Source organism: Myxine glutinosa, chromosome 9, assembly GCF_964187855.1.
Source record: "Myxine glutinosa chromosome 9, kmMyxGlut1.1, whole genome shotgun sequence".
Taxonomy (NCBI): Eukaryota; Metazoa; Chordata; class Myxini; order Myxiniformes; family Myxinidae; genus Myxine; species Myxine glutinosa.
This window is the reverse complement of record NC_136269.1, coordinates 71,175,676-71,193,424: the sequence shown is the minus strand read 5'-3', so window position 1 is coordinate 71,193,424 and position 17,749 is coordinate 71,175,676. Positions and strand designations below refer to the sequence as shown.

Sequence of the window (17,749 nt, the reverse complement as noted above, 5' to 3'; positions counted from 1 at the left end):
AAAAATGTGTAGAAAATGACTAGCTATGGCCCCAAGCTGAAAAAATGTCCCACATACCATTTTTATGCAAATTACTGCTGCAAATTTTATGCAAAATTATGCAAATTTTATGCAAATTTTTGATGAGGAGTAGAGTTGAGGGGTCTTTGAGGGCTTCATCGAGGTGCTCTCGGTTGCAAGACTGGGTCATTCTGAGAAGCACAGCAGGGTCAGAGATCATGATGTTCTCCTCCTCAGTGAATCTCTCCATCAACAGCCTCTCCATTGCCTCACACACTGTTTTGAGGCAAAAGAGGGACTTTGCGTAGGCCTTTCCACTGAGAACACCTTTGAGAGATCCACTTGTTACTAGTTGTGCCTCAAAGAGAATCTCTGCATATCCAGAACCACGCATCTTGTGTCCAGTGAGCATCCCGATGTAGTTCATGGATGTGTGGAAGGGTCCAATCGTTACTACATGACTAGCAAATTCATTTGGCCAGCGCCAGATGATGGGAAGGGCTTTCATGCAGACACCCAGATCAAATGTATTCAGGACCCATCTCTGACCCACCTCAGCAGTTGCTGCCTCGGAACGCTTCAGTAGCTCACGAACAACTGCGTTGTCTGTGATCGGTTGGTGGATAGGCGTGCAGTAGTCGACTGTTGATTTGCTGGGTGGGGGAGAACCAGTTGCAGAGGTGAAACCCCCTAGCCCAGGCACAGGCTGCAGGCCATTGCCATGCCATGCAGGCACCAGGCACAGACCGATCACAGACAACGCAGTTGTTCGTGAGCTACTGAAGCGTTCCGAGGCAGCAACTGCTGAGGTGGGTCAGAGATGGGTCCTGAATACATTTGATCTGGGTGTCTGCATGAAAGCCCTTCCCATCATCTGGCGCTGGCCAAATGAATTTGCTAGTCATGTAGTAACGATTGGACCCTTCCACACATCCATGAACTACATCGGGATGCTCACTGGACACAAGATGCGTGGTTCTGGATATGCAGAGATTCTCTTTGAGGCACAACTAGTAACAAGTGGATCTCTCAAAGGTGTTCTCAGTGGAAAGGCCTACGCAAAGTCCCTCTTTTGCCTCAAAACAGTGTGTGAGGCAATGGAGAGGCTGTTGATGGAGAGATTCACTGAGGAGGAGAACATCATGATCTCTGACCCTGCTGTGCTTCTCAGAATGACCCAGTCTTGCAACCGAGAGCACCTCGATGAAGCCCTCAAAGACCCCTCAACTCTACTCCTCATCAAAAATTTGCATAAAATTTGCATAATTTTGCATAAAATTTGCAGCAGTAATTTGCATAAAAATGGTATGTGGGACATTTTTTCAGCTTGGGGCCATAGCTAGTCATTTTCTACACATTTTTTCCAATCTAGAAACACTGATTAGAAGTATATCTCCGGCGGGTGCAGGGGGACCTAGTCTTCCTACTAGACTACAAGCGTTCTCCGAACATTTTCCTACATGCCTCCTGTGCCTTTGCTACCTCTTTCTTTGCAGCCTTCTTGGCTGCCTTATAACTTCCATGCTCTGCTTTTTCTGCTCCCGCACCCTTCGCCTTCTGCCACTCCTTGAACTTCTTCCTCTTCTCGTCAATCTTCTTTCCAACTTCATCATCCCACCACCATGTTTCCGAGTGCCTCGGTGGTCATTTTGTCCATCTACATACCTCACCAACAGCTCCCAACAGACTATCTTTCATTGACATCCAACCACTTTCAAGCTCAACCACTTCATCCTCTACCATACTCATCCTCTCTTTTAATGCCTTCCTCACTGTCACCTCTTTCAACCTCCACACCTTCATTCTCAGTTGGTACTTCACCCGCCGAGCTGTCCTCGCACCTTTCACCATTATGTCGCAGATAACCAAGTGGTGCTGTGAAACGGCCTCCTCCCCCGGGATCACCTGTGTGTCCTCGGAGAGCAAAATAATGGCCTCTAATTCCCCTTGGAAGGCCAAGCACTCGTACAAGGCAAGCGCTGATTCAAACTCAATGTTATGTTTGGAGTGGGACATCTGTTTGTGGGTGCTTCACATGTAGGTTCTAGTAATGACAACATTGGACGAGGCAGCTATAAACCTAGCACTATATTGGCCCTATATGTCGGACTTTATAATTTCAGATTGTTTTGGAATAACGAACCCATACTTTTCCTGCAATTTTTGACAAGAAAATAAACCTGAGATCAGCAGGATTTTTGATGTTCGTTGACATTACGGGACACAGTAATACGTTTGTGAAAGGTCAGAACTTGGCTTTTGGCCTGAGTTTTGGAAGTTACAAATATATTACTTTTTTTTCTTCTTTTTTTGTATACAAGATCGAGGCTCGTGTAAGAGCTACTTTGTGGCAATTACGAGTGTAGCAAAACCATTTGTTACAATACGTCGTTGTGTCGTGTTCGTCATTCCATACAGGCTTCCTTGGATTCATACTCACATTGTCCAAGCAAAGTACTGCGGACAACAACCTGCATCAGCTTTGTGGTGTTTATTTCACCTTTCTGGCTGAGATCAAAACCTATACATCATATATATATATATATATATATATATATATATATATATATATATATATATATATATATATATATATATATATAGTCCATGAATAACAAAGCCATCAGCACAGTATGCATATGTTGTGAAAATTGGGGGTTACAGGATTTCAATTGTTTGAACTGCACTACAAAATTAATTAACATTTGCTCTCGCTGCTGCTGCTTTGGCTGCAGAAAATATACTTTTTTCCAAGCAGTTTCCAAGCAGTGATGATTGCCAAGGGAACTCCTCTTGTTTCATTCTTTCCATACTTCTCATTCTTCCCTTCTCACCTGGCCAGGAATTGAAGTCCAGATATGATGCAGGCAGGCTAGGCCTCTCCACACCGTTGCCGTTCCTTATGAACATTGTGAGGTGTCATTGCGAGGTGTCCACCTTTCGCATTACGGCTGTGACCCATTTGAGGAAGTTGGAGAGGTTTGTGTAGATGCCGTATTTTCCAGCCCTGGCACAGCCCTCTCCCCAGCTCACAATCCCAGTTAAGAACCATGTATCACGAAACTTTGTAACGTGTGGCCCACCGCTGTCTCCCTGCAAATCGCACACAAACAGGGCAAATTTCCACCAAATCCTGTGCGCGTGAGCACTGATTAGCGTTATCTCTACAACAAATTAAACATTTTGTGTCACATACAATGTTTTTTTTTTGTTTGTTTTTTCAAAAAATCGTTGAACTCTTCCCTTGTTTGTGTAAAAGTGTGGGCACCTCATTCTCTCGGCACAAGAAAAGAGCTAAAGTAATCGTCTGCAGAGTGAGAAGCCGTAGCAATATGGTCTAATGTTGCTGTCAGTGCAACGATCGATCAGGTCATCTCAGCCTGTGCTGTCTCAATTTTTAACTCTATTATTGAGCACATAGCAATCCTGTTTAAAAGCTAAGAACAACAAGAGAATAATAGGGCTATCCATACCAAGTTAGGACAATTCTGTGGATCTGTATGTCTCATCCCTTGTACAAGGGTGGTCCCAAATGATGTGCAACTTTTCAAACAGCTGTCATAATTTCATTAACGTGACCCTCTCCTTTATTTTCAGGTCTCCTCCTTGCAAGGTTTAAAGGTTTTCTATTTCCATAGAAGCTTCAACCATGTTGAACATTGTATCTGTGCTCCAGCAGATGCTCATTATGGATACGTTTGTTATGCCGAAGTCATATGTTTCTACACCATGGCAGTTTTATAGGGTCCAGCCAAATGCAAGAATTCCACAATACAAAAACATCAAATTTAGGTTCAAAAGTTTAGATACACAGGAAGTATCAAATACCAAATTAAAAGACAAGGGTTGAAAACCATCAGTGAGAACACCCGACAAGGCAGAGTCGAAGAGAAGCTTCTTTGAAAAGGTCGACATGCCGACTTTCACAGCTGGTAGGAACTTCTCACATGACCATTGACAGAATCATACATGACGATCTGAAACTGTACCCGCACAAGATGTGGTACCCGCACAGCACAAGGCCAAAATAAATGAGGAGGAGGTTCAAATTTTTCTCGACACAAGGAGACCCCATGGCCTCCCTACTCTCCGGACCTGTTTTTTCCTGACTACGTACGGGAGTCGCTCAAAGCTAAAGCCTACGAAAACAACACACACACACACACACACACACACACACACACACACACACACACACATACATACATACACACACACAGACATGTACACCTACACACATCCCACATGTATATACATGTTTAAAGTGTACGTGCACATAACTAATATAATAAAAACAAAGAAATATTATCGGTAATTTCCTGAAACGGTGAAATTCGATGGAATTCTCTCGGTGAATTCACTCGGTTTCTCGGTGAAATTTTTCCTTTGGGTGGTGTATAATCGCTCTGAACGAAATATCTCTCAGCAATTTCGCGTCTGTTAATTTATTTATTTTACATATGTGAATTACACGTCTATGCACACGTGAAATGGAGTTTGTTTTTGCACACGTGAAATGAACATGTGAACCTTTACTTCCGGATAATAATGTTGAATGAAATAAGAACGAATAAATATATGTCGGTTTAGGAGTTGCAGAAGACGAGGCCATTTCGAAGGGTTCGGCGCTCGTTTATTCAAACAGAAATACTCCGCACTGATATCGCGAACGGAACTCGAACAGCTTTTATAAAGCCAAAATCCTCTTCGGAGGGCGTTGCTCCAACAACCGTGCGTACGTCACGTCCACACATCCAAAAGCCCCACAGGCCCGTGCACGTGGATTATGACCAAATAAGGTAACCGCTACATGCAAATAAGGTAACCGCTACATGCAAATGAGGTAACCACGACATGCGAATAAGGTAACCACGACATGCGAATAAGGTAACCACGACATCCGAATAAGGTAACCGCTACATGCGAATAAGGTAACCTCAACTTGAATAATGTAACCGCTACATGCGCCCCCCCCCCCCCCACCCCCCAGAATGCACTCGCACGGGCGTGCATGTAGTTCGCGGGCACGCTCGGCAGTGCCGAGAAGGCTCGAGCAGTGCTCGGCCTCGGTCCGCGCGAAAAAACGCCGCTGTGGGGTTGAGCCGACCGAGGGGCTGGTCAAGGCCTCGGGGGAGGCTGCCGAGGTTCCTCGCGGGCCTCCGCCGAGGTTCCTCATGGGCCTCCCGAGGTTGCAGTTCGTGGGTGCGCTCGGCAGTGCCGAGAAGGCTCGAGCATTGCTCGGCCTCGGTGCGCGTAAAAAGGGGTTGAGCCAACCGAGAGACGGTCAAGGCCTCGAGGGAGGCTGCCGAGGTTCCTCGCGGGCCTCCCGAGGATGCAGAGTAGGAGTAGTAGTTGCGCGAGTTGCAGCTTTCTACACGCGAGCTGTAGCTGTAGTTGTAGAGTTTTCCCGAGTTGTAGTTGTAGTGTGTAGTTGCGCGAAGGTGACGAGCAGTGCTCGTTGGAGAAGGCTCACCGCTCTGGTCGCAGAGGAGGTGCTTGGCCGTAGTGCGCGCGAAGGCTACGAGCAGCAGTACTCGGCCTGTGTGCGCGAAGTTAAGAGCAGCAGTGCCACCCGCATCCCATCGGAGGATCCTGGAGAAGGCGCACCCCTCTTTTTTTTTTTTCTTTTTTTTTTTTTTTGTATACAAGATCGAGGCTCGTGAAAGAGCGAACATTAATCACACAGAAAGACAAACCGACACATAAAACATATAACATCGGGAGCGGTAGCCAAGATGGGGAGAGAGGGGGAAGGACACAAACACAACATTTGAGAGCAGGGACCGAGAGACATGGAGACATCGAGAGATCTGAGAGAGGGCGAGGGCTTTGGGGGGGGGGGCATGGGAAGGGGGCGGTGGGAGAGGTATAAAACATATGGACACTGCCAGGACTTCCAGGAAAGAAGTTGGAATTTCAAACAAGGTGGATCTGGGGTGAATTAGCGGGGGTAGAAAAGATCAAGGTTTTGGATGGGGGAAGATAAGAGATGGTGGTGAACAGCTGTTTTAAAGACCTGGAGGGAGGAGTGGGATTGAAGGGAGTGAGGGAGTTTGTTCCAGAGGCGGGAGAAAAGAGGAATGAAAGAGTGAAGGTGAGCAGAGAGCCGAGATTTCGGCAGTTTAACCATCAGAGGGTTGCTGGCAGATCTTGTGCGACCTGTAGGAATATTTGGGGGACAGAGCACAGAGAGAGCTGGGGGTGCAAGGCCGGAGAGGAGTCGGTAGAAGACAGAAAGACCACCTACCTGCCTGCGGTGAGTGAGTGAAAGGCCCTCAGAGATAGCTTCATCGTGGGAGATTCCAATAATTCTGAAAGCTTTGGTTTCAACAGCGTGAAGCCGAGCTAGGTGTGAGGCAGGAGCACCGGCCCATAGGGGAGAACAGTATTCCATTGAGCTGCGGATGAAAGCCTTGTATGTGGTGAGGAGCTCAGGTGTGCCGAGGAAGGACTTCGCACGACGGAGGATGCCCAGTCGGCGACTGGCTTTGGAGGCCAGCTTGGAAATGTGGTTTTCCCAAGAAAGATCATGGCAGATAGTGAGACCCAAAATCTTGAGCGACAGAACTTCTTGGAGAGGATTGTTGAGAAAGTAGATGGGAGGGTTGTCCAGTCGATCTTTTCGGAGAGACATAGTAAGAGTGTGAGATTTGTCAGGATTGAAAGACATGTTCCACTTGTTTGACCAGTCTGTGATTTTGTCCAGGTCTTCAGAGAGTGAGGAGGCAGCAGACTGCCGATCTGAGGGAAGAGGAATGGAGCGGCAGAGAGTGGAGTCATCAGCAAAGAGATAGAGAGGATTTTCGAGAGAGTCAGAGAGATCATTGATGAAGACCAGAAAAAGCACGGGGCCCAGAACACTGCCTTGGGGAACTCCAGCCTGAACAGGAAGAGGAGATGAGAGAAACCCATTCAGGGCCACACGTTGATGACGACTAGAGAGGAAGTCCGCCAGCCATGCATGGAGATTTCCATGGATACCAAAGGAGGAGAGTTTGGTGAGCAGAGCGGGGTGCCAGACCGTGTCGAAGGCACGTGATATGTCTAGGGAGACAGCTCTAATTTCCTGTTTGGCATTGAGGACCTCCATCCATTGTTGAGACAGCAGAAGCAGCATGTCCAGAGTAGAGTGACCTATGTCCTTGTTAAAGTGGACATCTCTCTGACCATCCTCAGGGAGCCTGCTCAGCGTCGACGAGTCTGGCATTTCACTCAGGCCAACTGGCACGGTCTTCAAGCAGCCATCAATCATCTGGACTGGTCTCCCATCTCTACCACCGCTGACATCAACTCATCCTGGGAATTCTTCCAAAGTAAATTGCTCTCTCTCATGCACAGATTTATCCCATCTCGTCTTCAGTTGTCATACCCTTCCTCCCGTCCATGGTACACGGAATCTTGTGGTGAGGCTGTTGCCCAGAAACAACTTGCCTTCGTCTCCTGGAAAGCAAATCCAACGGAAGGAAATCTCATTTCCTTTCACAAAGCCCGAAACAAGTGTGTGTCCACCCTCAGGAGAGCCAGGAAACAATATCTCTCCATTCTCAAGACCGAACTCTCTTATCTGTCTCCCTCTTCCAAATCCTGGTGGCGTCTGGTCAAATCCGTTTCTGGTGTTTGTTCCCCCTCCATCCCCTCCCTTACCTCAAACGGCTACACAGCTGACTCCGCACGTGAAAAAGCTGAATGCCTCAACTCTGTGTTTGCCTCTAAATCTTGTGTCCCAAACCCATCCCTCTCTGTACCCACCATACCCAGTCGTACCCTGCTGCTCCTGGACTCCGTGTCCTTTCCTCCTGACAAGGTGGAAAAGTTTCTGTCAACCCTCGACTCTGATTCTGCAACTGGACCCGACGGCATCAGCCCACGGGTCCTAAAATCCTGCTCTGCTGCTCTATCTCACCCTCTCTCTGTTCTCTTCACCCTCTCTTTTGCTCAAGGTCAACTGCCATCCAACTGCCACTCTGTTCGCAGAGGAGGTGTTGCACGCAGTGTGCGCGAAGTTACGAGCAGCAGTGTCACCCGCATCCCATCGGAGGATCCTGGAGGAAGCGCACCCCTCTGTTCACAGAGGAGTTGTCGCGCGCAGTGCGTGCGAAGTTGACGAGCAGCCGTGCTGCCTGGGTCAGTGCGTGCGAAGTTGAAGAGCAGCCGTGCCGCCCGGGTCAGTGCGCATGCAGGAGATGAGCAGCAGTGCCACCCACGTCTCGTCGGATGATCCTGGAGAAGGCGCACCCCTCTGTTCGCAGAGGAGGTGCCACGCGCAGTGCGCGCGAAGTTACGAGCAGCTGTGCGCGCGAAGGTGACGAAGCAGCCGTGCTGCCAACATCAGTGCTCGCGCAGGAGATCAGCAGCAGTGCCACCCATGTCTCGTAGCTGCGTTCCTCGGAGGATCCTGGAGCAGGCTCGCCCCTCTGGTCGCAGAGGAGGAGCCGAGCCCCGAAAACGTTCGCAAAACTCCGGCAGGTCGATGGAAACTGCGATTGCCGTGTTCCTTTGCAGCCCCCGAATCCGTTCGGCGGCAGCCGGGGTCACCAGTTTAGGAGTTGCGGAAGATGAGAAGACGAGGCTATTTTGTAGGGTTCGAAGCTCGTTTATTCGAACAGAAATACTCCGCACTGATATCGCGAACGGAACTCGTACAGCTTTTATAAAGCCAAAGCCCTCTTCGGAGGGCGGGGCTCCAACAACCGCGCGTGCGTCACGTCCACACAACCAAAAGCCCCACAGGCCTGTGCACGTGGATTATGACCAAATAAGGTAACCGCGACATGTGAATAAGGTAACCGCGACATGCGAATAAGGTAACTGCTACATGCGAATAAGGTAACCGCTACATGTGAATAAGGTAACTGCGACATGTGAATAAGGTAACCGCTACATGGGCATCATTGTTGACGTTTTTGTGACGACTGTCATCAAACGGAAAAGTAATATATCTTAACGGAAAAGAAAAAGCGAATTTTTAATATATGTCGATATTTTGCCTTCTGTATGATGTTGGGCGATTTTCATATATATCTCGGCATTTTCCCGTGTGTGCATTTATTTTTTCAAATATTGCTGAAACCGAGTCTAAAACCATTGATAAAAATGAAATCAGATGGTTAATTCGAGATAAAATCGTGAGGGTGACTCAATGAATGGGTTTTATTTTACAGGTCTTCGAAAATGCATTTCGTTCTATAAACGGAAACTTGCATCGGATTTTATTCCCGTTTTTTTTCAACCGAGTCTAAAACTATGTTAGCGACTGTGAAAAATGAAATGAGATATCGAATTTGAGTTGAAATAAAACTGTGAAAGAGAGCAAGACACCGCAGGCCCAACAAAAGGGCCTCAAAGCTATGCGTGTAACCAAAATGGTGGATATTTGTTTTTGAAGCCTCTTCCTCTTCCATTTTTGAAGCCTCTTCCAGAACCAGAACAACACACACATACACATACAACCACACACACACACACACACACACACACACACACACACACACACACACACACACACACACACACACTGCAGTTGTTGAAAAATACCATCAGATGGGAAATCAGACACATACCAGCTCCCGTTCTCAGCCGAGTCCGTCATCCAGAGGGGTGGCACATGGTGCTTGGATTGAGTACTTCATCGACTACTAATGATATTGCTCCTTATTGCCTGTTGAAGCATTATTGAAGGATCCAAAACGGCCGAGCTGAACTCCACCAAATTTTGTATTTGTGCTTGGGGTACTCAGGTTCAGGTACTCAGGTATTTGTGCTTAGGTTCAGGTACTCAGGTATTTTGCTCAGGTTCAGGTCATGGGTGCAAAATGAATGTCAAATTGAATGTGCCAGCAGTTCATGTTCCGGCTGCAAATCCCTCTTTGCCGTCCGCACTCTTCGTCCAAAGAGAGTGGCATGGTGCCATCACAGGTCCCCCTTGTGTGCTCTGCCATTGGTGGGCTGCAAGATGTCACTTCATTGGTTCAGACGAAGCTGGTGGCAACACCGAATTTGTGTAATGTCACCATGATGAGTGAGGAGGTGGAGAGGAGTGAGGAGGTGGAGAGGAGTGAGGAGGTGGAGAGGAGTAATGAGGTAGAGAGTGGAGAGCAGTGAGAGAAGAGGAGTGAGGAGGTGAAGAGGATTGAGGAAGTGGAGAGGAGTGGGGAGATGGAGATGAGGAAGGGGAGGATTTCCCCAATAGGAAATTAATTATTTATTATACTTGGTAAAAATACAGTGACTGAAAACTGAAGTTGGGGATCGAAACATCGTCTGATTATATTTTTAAGGCGTAGCCCTTAGGGCAATGCCGTCTGGAACAGCGTTTGTCTGTCCGTCCGTCCGCTGTGTGTGTGTGTGTGCGTTTGTATGTATGTATGTATGTGTGTCCCTCGCAAAAGTCCACCGATTAGAGCTGAGGATCTGGTCACATGACGGGGGGGGGGGGGGGGGTACAGCATTTAGTAACCATTACAGTTGGATATTTTACTACAAGGAAATATAATAACCTTCTGTGGAATCTTTTGAGGTCCCAGCGGGTGTCGTAAGGTAGGTAGGAGGTTTCAGAAATTCCTCAATACAATTATGATTTTGAAATGCGATCGACACGGACCTTGCTCCCAAATCCGGAAGCGAACAGATGACAACGGTTTGTGGTTGATAATATCTCAATGCACATTAAAAACTGTATTTCCCATGGGAATAGACATGCATTGACATATTATGTGAAGTAAATAAATTGTGTAGATTACATAATTTCTGGGTCTGACGAGTTTCCAGTAACCGTTTTGAAAAACTCTACATGCCGCTTCTAACTCAAAATGTCCAAATGTCATACACATCTATGCCCGTGGGTTTCCCACGAGTGCCCCACTAGTCTATATTATAATAGGCGAAGGTGATTCTGTCTGTATGTCTGTCTGTCTGGGGGTGTGGCTTACTCCGTTTGCAGAGTAGCTCCCCCCATTCTTGGAGAGGCTTCATGTAAACAAATATCCACCATTTTATTAACTCGAATAGCTTTGAGGCCTGTTTAGTTAGGCCCATGCTGTCTTTCTCTCTCACACAGGTTTATTTCAACTCTAATTCGATATATCATTTCATTTTTAACAGTCGCTAACATAGTTTTAGACTCGGTTGAAAAAAACCGGAAAGAGAATCCCATGAAAGCTTCTGTTTATAGAACGAAATGATTTCTCAAAGGCCTGTAAAATAAAGCCCATTCATTGAGTCACCCTCACGATTTTATCTCAAATTCACCATCTGATTTAATTTTTATCGATGGTTTTAGACTCGGTGTCAGAAATAATTGAGAACATTGACGCACACACGGGAAATTGCTGAGATATATTTTTTTTAAATCGTGGCACGGTCGGTCATACACCGCCTAAAATAACAGACGGGAAAATGGCGAGATATATTAAAAATTCGTGGCGGACTTTTCCATTTGATGACAATCGTCACGATTAAATATTTAATTTATACGTCGTCACAATAATGTGGAGAGAGGGGCATAGCTTCGTTCACGTATCGCCACAGACGGGAAATTGCCGACAGATATTTCTTCGTTATTATTTCATTCATCATTATTATACGGAAGTAAAGGTAATCCTGTTTAAACTGGCATTCATTCCAGCGAGGGGTTGGAGAGGAGTGAGGAGTTGGAGAGGAGTGAGGGGTTGGAGAGGAGCGGGGGTTGGAGAGGAGCGACGGGTTGGAGAGGAGGGAGGGGTTGGAGAGGAGCTGGGGTTGGAGAGTAGCGGGGGTTGGAGAGGAGCGAGGGGTTGGAGAGGAGCGAGGGGTTGGAGAGGAGCTAGGGGTTGGAGAGGAGCGAGGGGTTGGAGAGGAGCGAAGGGTTGGTGAGGAGCGAGGGGTTGGAGAGGCGCTAGGGGTTGGAGAGGAGCGAGGTGTTGGGGAGGAGCAGGGGTTGGAGAGGAGCGGGGGGTTGGAGAGGAGTGAGGGGTTGGAGAGGAGTGAGGGGTTGGAGAGGAGCAGGGGTTGGAGAGGAGCGGGGGGTTGGAGAGGCGAGTGAGGAATGATTGGAGAGGTGAGTGAGGAGCGATTGGAGAGGTGAGTGAGGAGCGATTGGAGAGGCGAGTGAGGAGCGATTGGAGAGGTGAGTGAGGGGCGATTGAAGAGGCGAGTGAGGAGCGATTGGAGAGGGGAGTGAGGGGCGATTGGAGAGGGGAGTGAGGTGCGATTGGAGAGGAGGTATTGGAGAGGAGTGTGAAGCGGTATTGGAGAGGAGCGAGGGGTTGGAGAGGAGCTAGGGGTTGGAGAGGAGCGAGGGGTTGGAGAGGAGCTAGGGGTTGGAGAGGAGTGAGGAGTTGGAGAGTGAGAGCCGATTGGAGAGGAGAGTGAGGAGCTATTGGAGAGGTGAGTGAGGAGCGATTGGAGAGGTGAGTGAGGAGCAATTGGAGAGGCGAGTGAGGAGCGATTGGAGAGGCGAGTGAGGGGCGATTGAAGAGGCGAGTGAGGAGCGATTTTAGAGGGCAGTGAGGAGCGATTGGAGAGGGGAGTGAGGTGCGATTGGAGGGGAGTGTGAGGAGGTATTGGAGAGGAGTGTGAGGAGGTATTGGAGAGGAGTGTGAGGGGTTGGAGAGGGGCTAGTGGTTTGAGAGTGAGGAGCTAGGGGTTGGAGAGGGTGAGGGGTTGGAGAAGAGCTAGGAGTTGGACAGGGTGAGGGGTTGGAGAAGAGTGAGGGATTGGAGAGGAGCGAGGGGTTGGAGAGGAGCGAGGAGTTGGAGAGGAGTGAGGGGTTGGAGAAGAGCTAGGGGTTAGAGAGAGGAGCAAGGGGTTGGAGAGGAGCGAGGGGTTGGAGAGGAGTGGGGGGTTAGAGAGGAGCGACGGGTTGGAGAGGAGGGAGGGGTTGGAGAGGAGCTGGGGTTGGAGAGTAGCGGGGGTTGGAGAGGAGCGAGGGGTTGGAGAGGAGCGAGGGGTTGGAGAGGAGCTAGGGGTTGGAGATGAGCGAGGGGTTGGAGAGGAGCGGGGGTTGGAGAGGAGCGACGGGTTGGAGAGGAGGGAGGGGTTGGAGAGGAGCTGGGGTTGGAGAGTAGCGGGGGTTGGAGAGGAGCGAGGGGTTGGAGAGGAGCGAGGGGTTGGAGAGGAGCTAGGGGTTGGAGAGGAGCGAGGGGTTGGAGAGGAGCGAAGGGTTGGTGAGGAGCGAGGGGTTGGAGAGGCGCTAGGGGTTGGAGAGGAGCGAGGTGTTGGGGAGGAGCAGGGGTTGGAGAGGAGTGGGGGGTTGGAGAGGAGTGAGGGGTTGGAGAGGAGTGAGGGGTTGGAGAGGAGCAGGGGTTGGAGAGGAGTGGGGGGTTGGAGAGGCGAGTGAGGAATGATTGGAGAGGTGAGTGAGGAGCGATTGGAGAGGTGAGTGAGGAGCGATTGGAGAGGCGAGTGAGGAGCGATTGGAGAGGTGAGTGAGGGGCGATTGAAGAGGCGAGTGAGGAGCGATTGGAGAGGGGAGTGAGGGGCGATTGGAGAGGGGAGTGAGGTGCGATTGGAGAGGAGGTATTGGAGAGGAGTGTGAGGCGGTATTGGAGAGGAGCGAGGGGTTGGAGAGGAGCTAGGGGTTGGAGAGGAGCGAGGGGTTGGAGAGGAGCTAGGGGTTGGAGAGGAGTGAGGAGTTGGAGAGTGAGAGCCGATTGGAGAGGAGAGTGAGGAGCTATTGGAGAGGTGAGTGAGGAGCGATTGGAGAGGTGAGTGAGGAGCAATTGGAGAGGCGAGTGAGGAGCGATTGGAGGGGCGATTGAAGAGGCGAGTGAGGAGCGATTTTAGAGGGCAGTGAGGAGCGATTGGAGAGGGGAGTGAGGTGCGATTGGAGGGGAGTGTGAGGAGGTATTGGAGAGGAGTGTGAGGAGGTATTGGAGAGGAGTGTGAGGGGTTGGAGAGGGGCTAGTGGTTTGAGAGTGAGGAGCTAGGGGTTGGAGAGGGTGAGGGGTTGGAGAAGAGCTAGGAGTTGGACAGGGTGAGGGGTTGGAGAAGAGTGAGGGATTGGAGAGGAGCGAGGGGTTGGAGAGGAGTGAGGAGTTGGAGAGGAGTGAGGGGTTGGAGAAGAGCTAGGGGTTAGAGAGAGGAGCAAGGGGTTGGAGAGGAGCGAGGGGTTGGAGAGGAGTGAGGGGTTAGAGAGGAGCGAGGGGTTGGAGAGGAGTGAGGGGTTGGAGAGTGAGTAGCTAGGGGTTGGAGAGGATGCGAAGGGTTGGAGAGGAGCGAGGGATTGGAGAGGAGCGAGGGGTTGGAGAGTGAGGACCGATTGGCGAGGAGAGTGAGGAGCGATTGGAGAGGAGAGTGAGGAGCGATTGGGGAGGAGAGAGGTTGGAGAGGAGTGAGGTGTTGGAGAGTGAGGGCCGATTGGCGAGGAGAGTGAGGAGCGATTGGAGAGGAGAGTGAGGAGCGATTGGAGAGGCGAGTGAGGCGCGATTGGAGAGGAGTGTGAGGAGGTATTGGAGAGGAGTGTGAGGAGGTATTGGAGAGGAGTGTGAGGAGGTATTGGAGAGGAGTGTGAGGGGTTGGAGAGGAGTATGAGGGATTGGAGAGGAGTGTGAGGAGGTATTGGAAAGGAGTGTGAGGGGTTGGAGAGGGGCTAGCGGTTGGAGAGGAGCGAGGGGTTGGAGAGTGAGGGCCGATTGGAGAGGAGAGTGAGGAGCGATTGGAGAGGCGAGTGAGGAGCGATTGGAGAGGTGAGTGAGGTGCGATTGGAGGGGGGTATGAGGGATTGGAGAGGAGTGTGAGGGATTGGAGAGGAGTGTGAGGGATTGGAGAGGAGTGTGAGGGATTGGAGAGTAATGTGAGGGATTGGAGAGGATTGTGAGGAGGTATTGGAGTGGAGTGTGAGGAGGTATTGGAGAGGTGTGTGAGGAGGTATTGGAGCGGAGTGTGAGGAGTGGGATTGGAGAGGCGTGAGGGTGGAGAGAGGAGAGTGTCAGGTGGAGAGGAGTGAGGGGTCACATATTATGTGAAATAAATAAATTGTGTTCATTACACCATTTCTGGATCTGATGAATTGCCAGTAACCATTTTGTAAAATTGAATGTGCAGCGTCTCACTCAATATGTCAAAATGTCACACACGTCCATGCCCGTGGGATTCCCACGGGTGACCCCACTAGTCTATATTATAAAGCAGGAGTGAGTGTATGTCTGTCTGTCTGTCTGTCCATCCCTGAACTACTCCCTCAGATTTTGGGCTAGCCCCACCAACTTTCTGTGGATACTTTTGGGATCCCAGTGGGTGTCCTCGGGTGGGTGGGAGGTTTCATAAATTTCTCAATACAATTATGATTATGGGGTTTCCATACATATAACGTTTAACGTTTCCACCCTTGCTTGCCAGCATATTTGTCTGTAGTGGTCATCATGTTAGAATGGCATTTATGTTCTTGGGAAAAATTCCAGGGACATAGAAAAGGCCCCTTTATATTAAGGTATGTAACATGTGGCAAAGTCAAGAAAAGAAGGGACATTCCACAGCTTGTAGAAAATGCCAAACAATAGAAAAGAAGGGACACTCAAAAAAATATCGTGTGCAATGCTGGACTACCCTTGTGTTCTTAGGAGGAACCAAGTAATGCTCTACAAAAGTTCATATAATGGGGCGCCCAACATCTGGCAAATAAAATACATTTACTTGTTCATGCAGCTGTATGAATCAAAATGGCACACCAATGGTTTTGGGGCAAGCCCCACCAAATTTTCTGTGCAGCTTTTGGGCTCTCGGCACATGCCTTAAATTGGCTGGGAGTTTTCATAAAAATTTCTTAAAACTTTTTTTTGATTTTGTGCTTCCACCCTTGTGTAGTACAGGTATCTCGCTCATAATAAATATAAGCTTTATACATTTGATGTGAATTGTGAGATACCTTTATATATTTGATGAAGCAGATTGTGCTTGCATTCTGCAAACCGCTAAATAACTCAAATAAATCAAGAATTAGTGATTACAATGAGCTCTTTTAAAAGTTTACAGCTATAGTAATTTTAATGTAAATACGGAAAGATTTATAAAACAAGAGGCGTGTGCGGACATTGCCTAGCAACCAGTTCTCGTGTAAGCTCCATTGTTTTGGGTCACGTGATCTGCAGTGAGCAGACTAAGGCTGCACCAGCTTACTTTTATTCACAGATATTTTTTATTCTTGGACATTTTTGTGATTATTTTTTTCCTTGGGATATTGGCTTTGAGTTGTATCAGTCTGTAAAATTTCAGCTTTCTACCGCACCGAAAACGTTCGAAACATTTTTACCACTCACCTTTTGTTCAGCTGCCTGTTCATTTCCCAGTGGCATCATTGTTTTGGATTTGCTTGTAGTGCGGCACTAAAAGTGGATTAAAAACAAACTTTTTCCCCATCCACTACACTTTTTTTTTTTAATTGGTTGGGAAAGGAATTTGGGGAGGGATAATTCCACCCTCCAGTTTCTGTCGACCTCTCTTCATCAGCATCAGAGCGTGTGTGAAAGAAAGTGAGTTGTATTGTACTTGAAGGACATTTTACGGTGGAAACAGTGGGTTGTGTCATTGAAAAGAACGATTGACTAAGAGGAGTGTTGTGTGGGTGAGACAACAAAAATCGAAACAGCAAATGGCTGGTTTCATCCCAGATGGCCTTGGGTGACATTCGGGTAACACTTTATCTTGGTGGGGGAAAGGGAATTAAATAGGTTTGGGAAAATAGGAGGTTTGTGGGCTATGATGACAAAAATGGAATCAATGGCTCTTGATTTTAAAAGGGCACTTGTATACTTCCCATCATCTCCCACGCACCCTCCCTCTTCCATACCATGCACAAGCACAAAAAATTTTAAATCCTTCAGCATTTCTTGAACACTTTATAGAAATCCCCTTCTTGCCGAGCCTTGTGTTGATCCGCTTTGAATTCTTTCCGCTGTTTCAGTTATTTTAGGACAAAAGTAAAACAACATTATATAGGCCCCAATGCCATTTTGTAATTTTTATAGTAATTATATATACTAGGGCATGCCCGTACTATATATATATCTAAAATTATATCCCCCCCCTCTATTTACATGAAATGGTTTGGTCCATGAAATGTTTTGGTCCATTCGCAACGCCAAAGCGAACGGCGAACGCTTTACATGAAATGGTTTGGTCCATGAAATGGTTTGGTTCATTCGCAACGCCAAAGCGAACGGCGAACGGCTTGCGAGTACAGTGACAATCCCCCCCCCCCCCCCCCCCTCTATTTACATGAAATGGTTTTAATTAGTTTTAAAACATAGTTTAACGCCAACATATGGCATGCCCGTACCCGTACTATCCGTAATGGCGCACGCTCTCACAGGAGCTCTGGAAGGTCGCATATCGCAGGAAAGCGAAAGAATCGCAAATTAGTTTTAATTAGTTTTAAAACATCGTTTAACGCCAACATAGCGCCAACATAGTTTGCCGACGGGAAATAAATGAATATGCTCTCAAATGTGCCATCCGAGGCAGAGTCTGTTCGCCACGTTCGGCACACGTGATAGCTCGCTGCTCTCTGATTGGTTGAATCGTTTTTTGGACATAGCTCGGTAACTACTTCTGCGATTAATTTAAAACCTTGAAAAGGCACATCCTCGGGTCCCCAGCAATATACCTGGCAAGTTTCAAGTATATCGGACCGGTAGTTGTCGAGAAACAGCGGTCACAGACAAACATACAAACATACAAACATACAAACAAACATACACACAGAGATTAGTGGAATTATAGATAGATATGTTTTTTTGTTGTTGTTTTTTTTACCTCCGGCACCAAAGGTGGATGA

General features: G+C 48.3%; 1 protein-coding gene across 1 annotated transcript in view; it reads right to left on the bottom strand.

The window, feature by feature from the left end:
• Positions 1-2,476: 2,476 nt before the first annotated feature.
• LOC137435321 (coagulation factor X-like) overlaps positions 2,477-17,749 on the bottom strand; it is an 84,635-nt gene continuing 69,362 nt past the window's right edge. Inside the window, exon 10 of the mRNA XM_078784435.1 lies at positions 2,477-3,093. Within this exon, the coding sequence (XP_078640561.1) occupies positions 2,920-3,093 (174 nt within the window). The 3' untranslated portion in view covers positions 2,477-2,919. The remainder of the gene's footprint in view (positions 3,094-17,749) is intronic.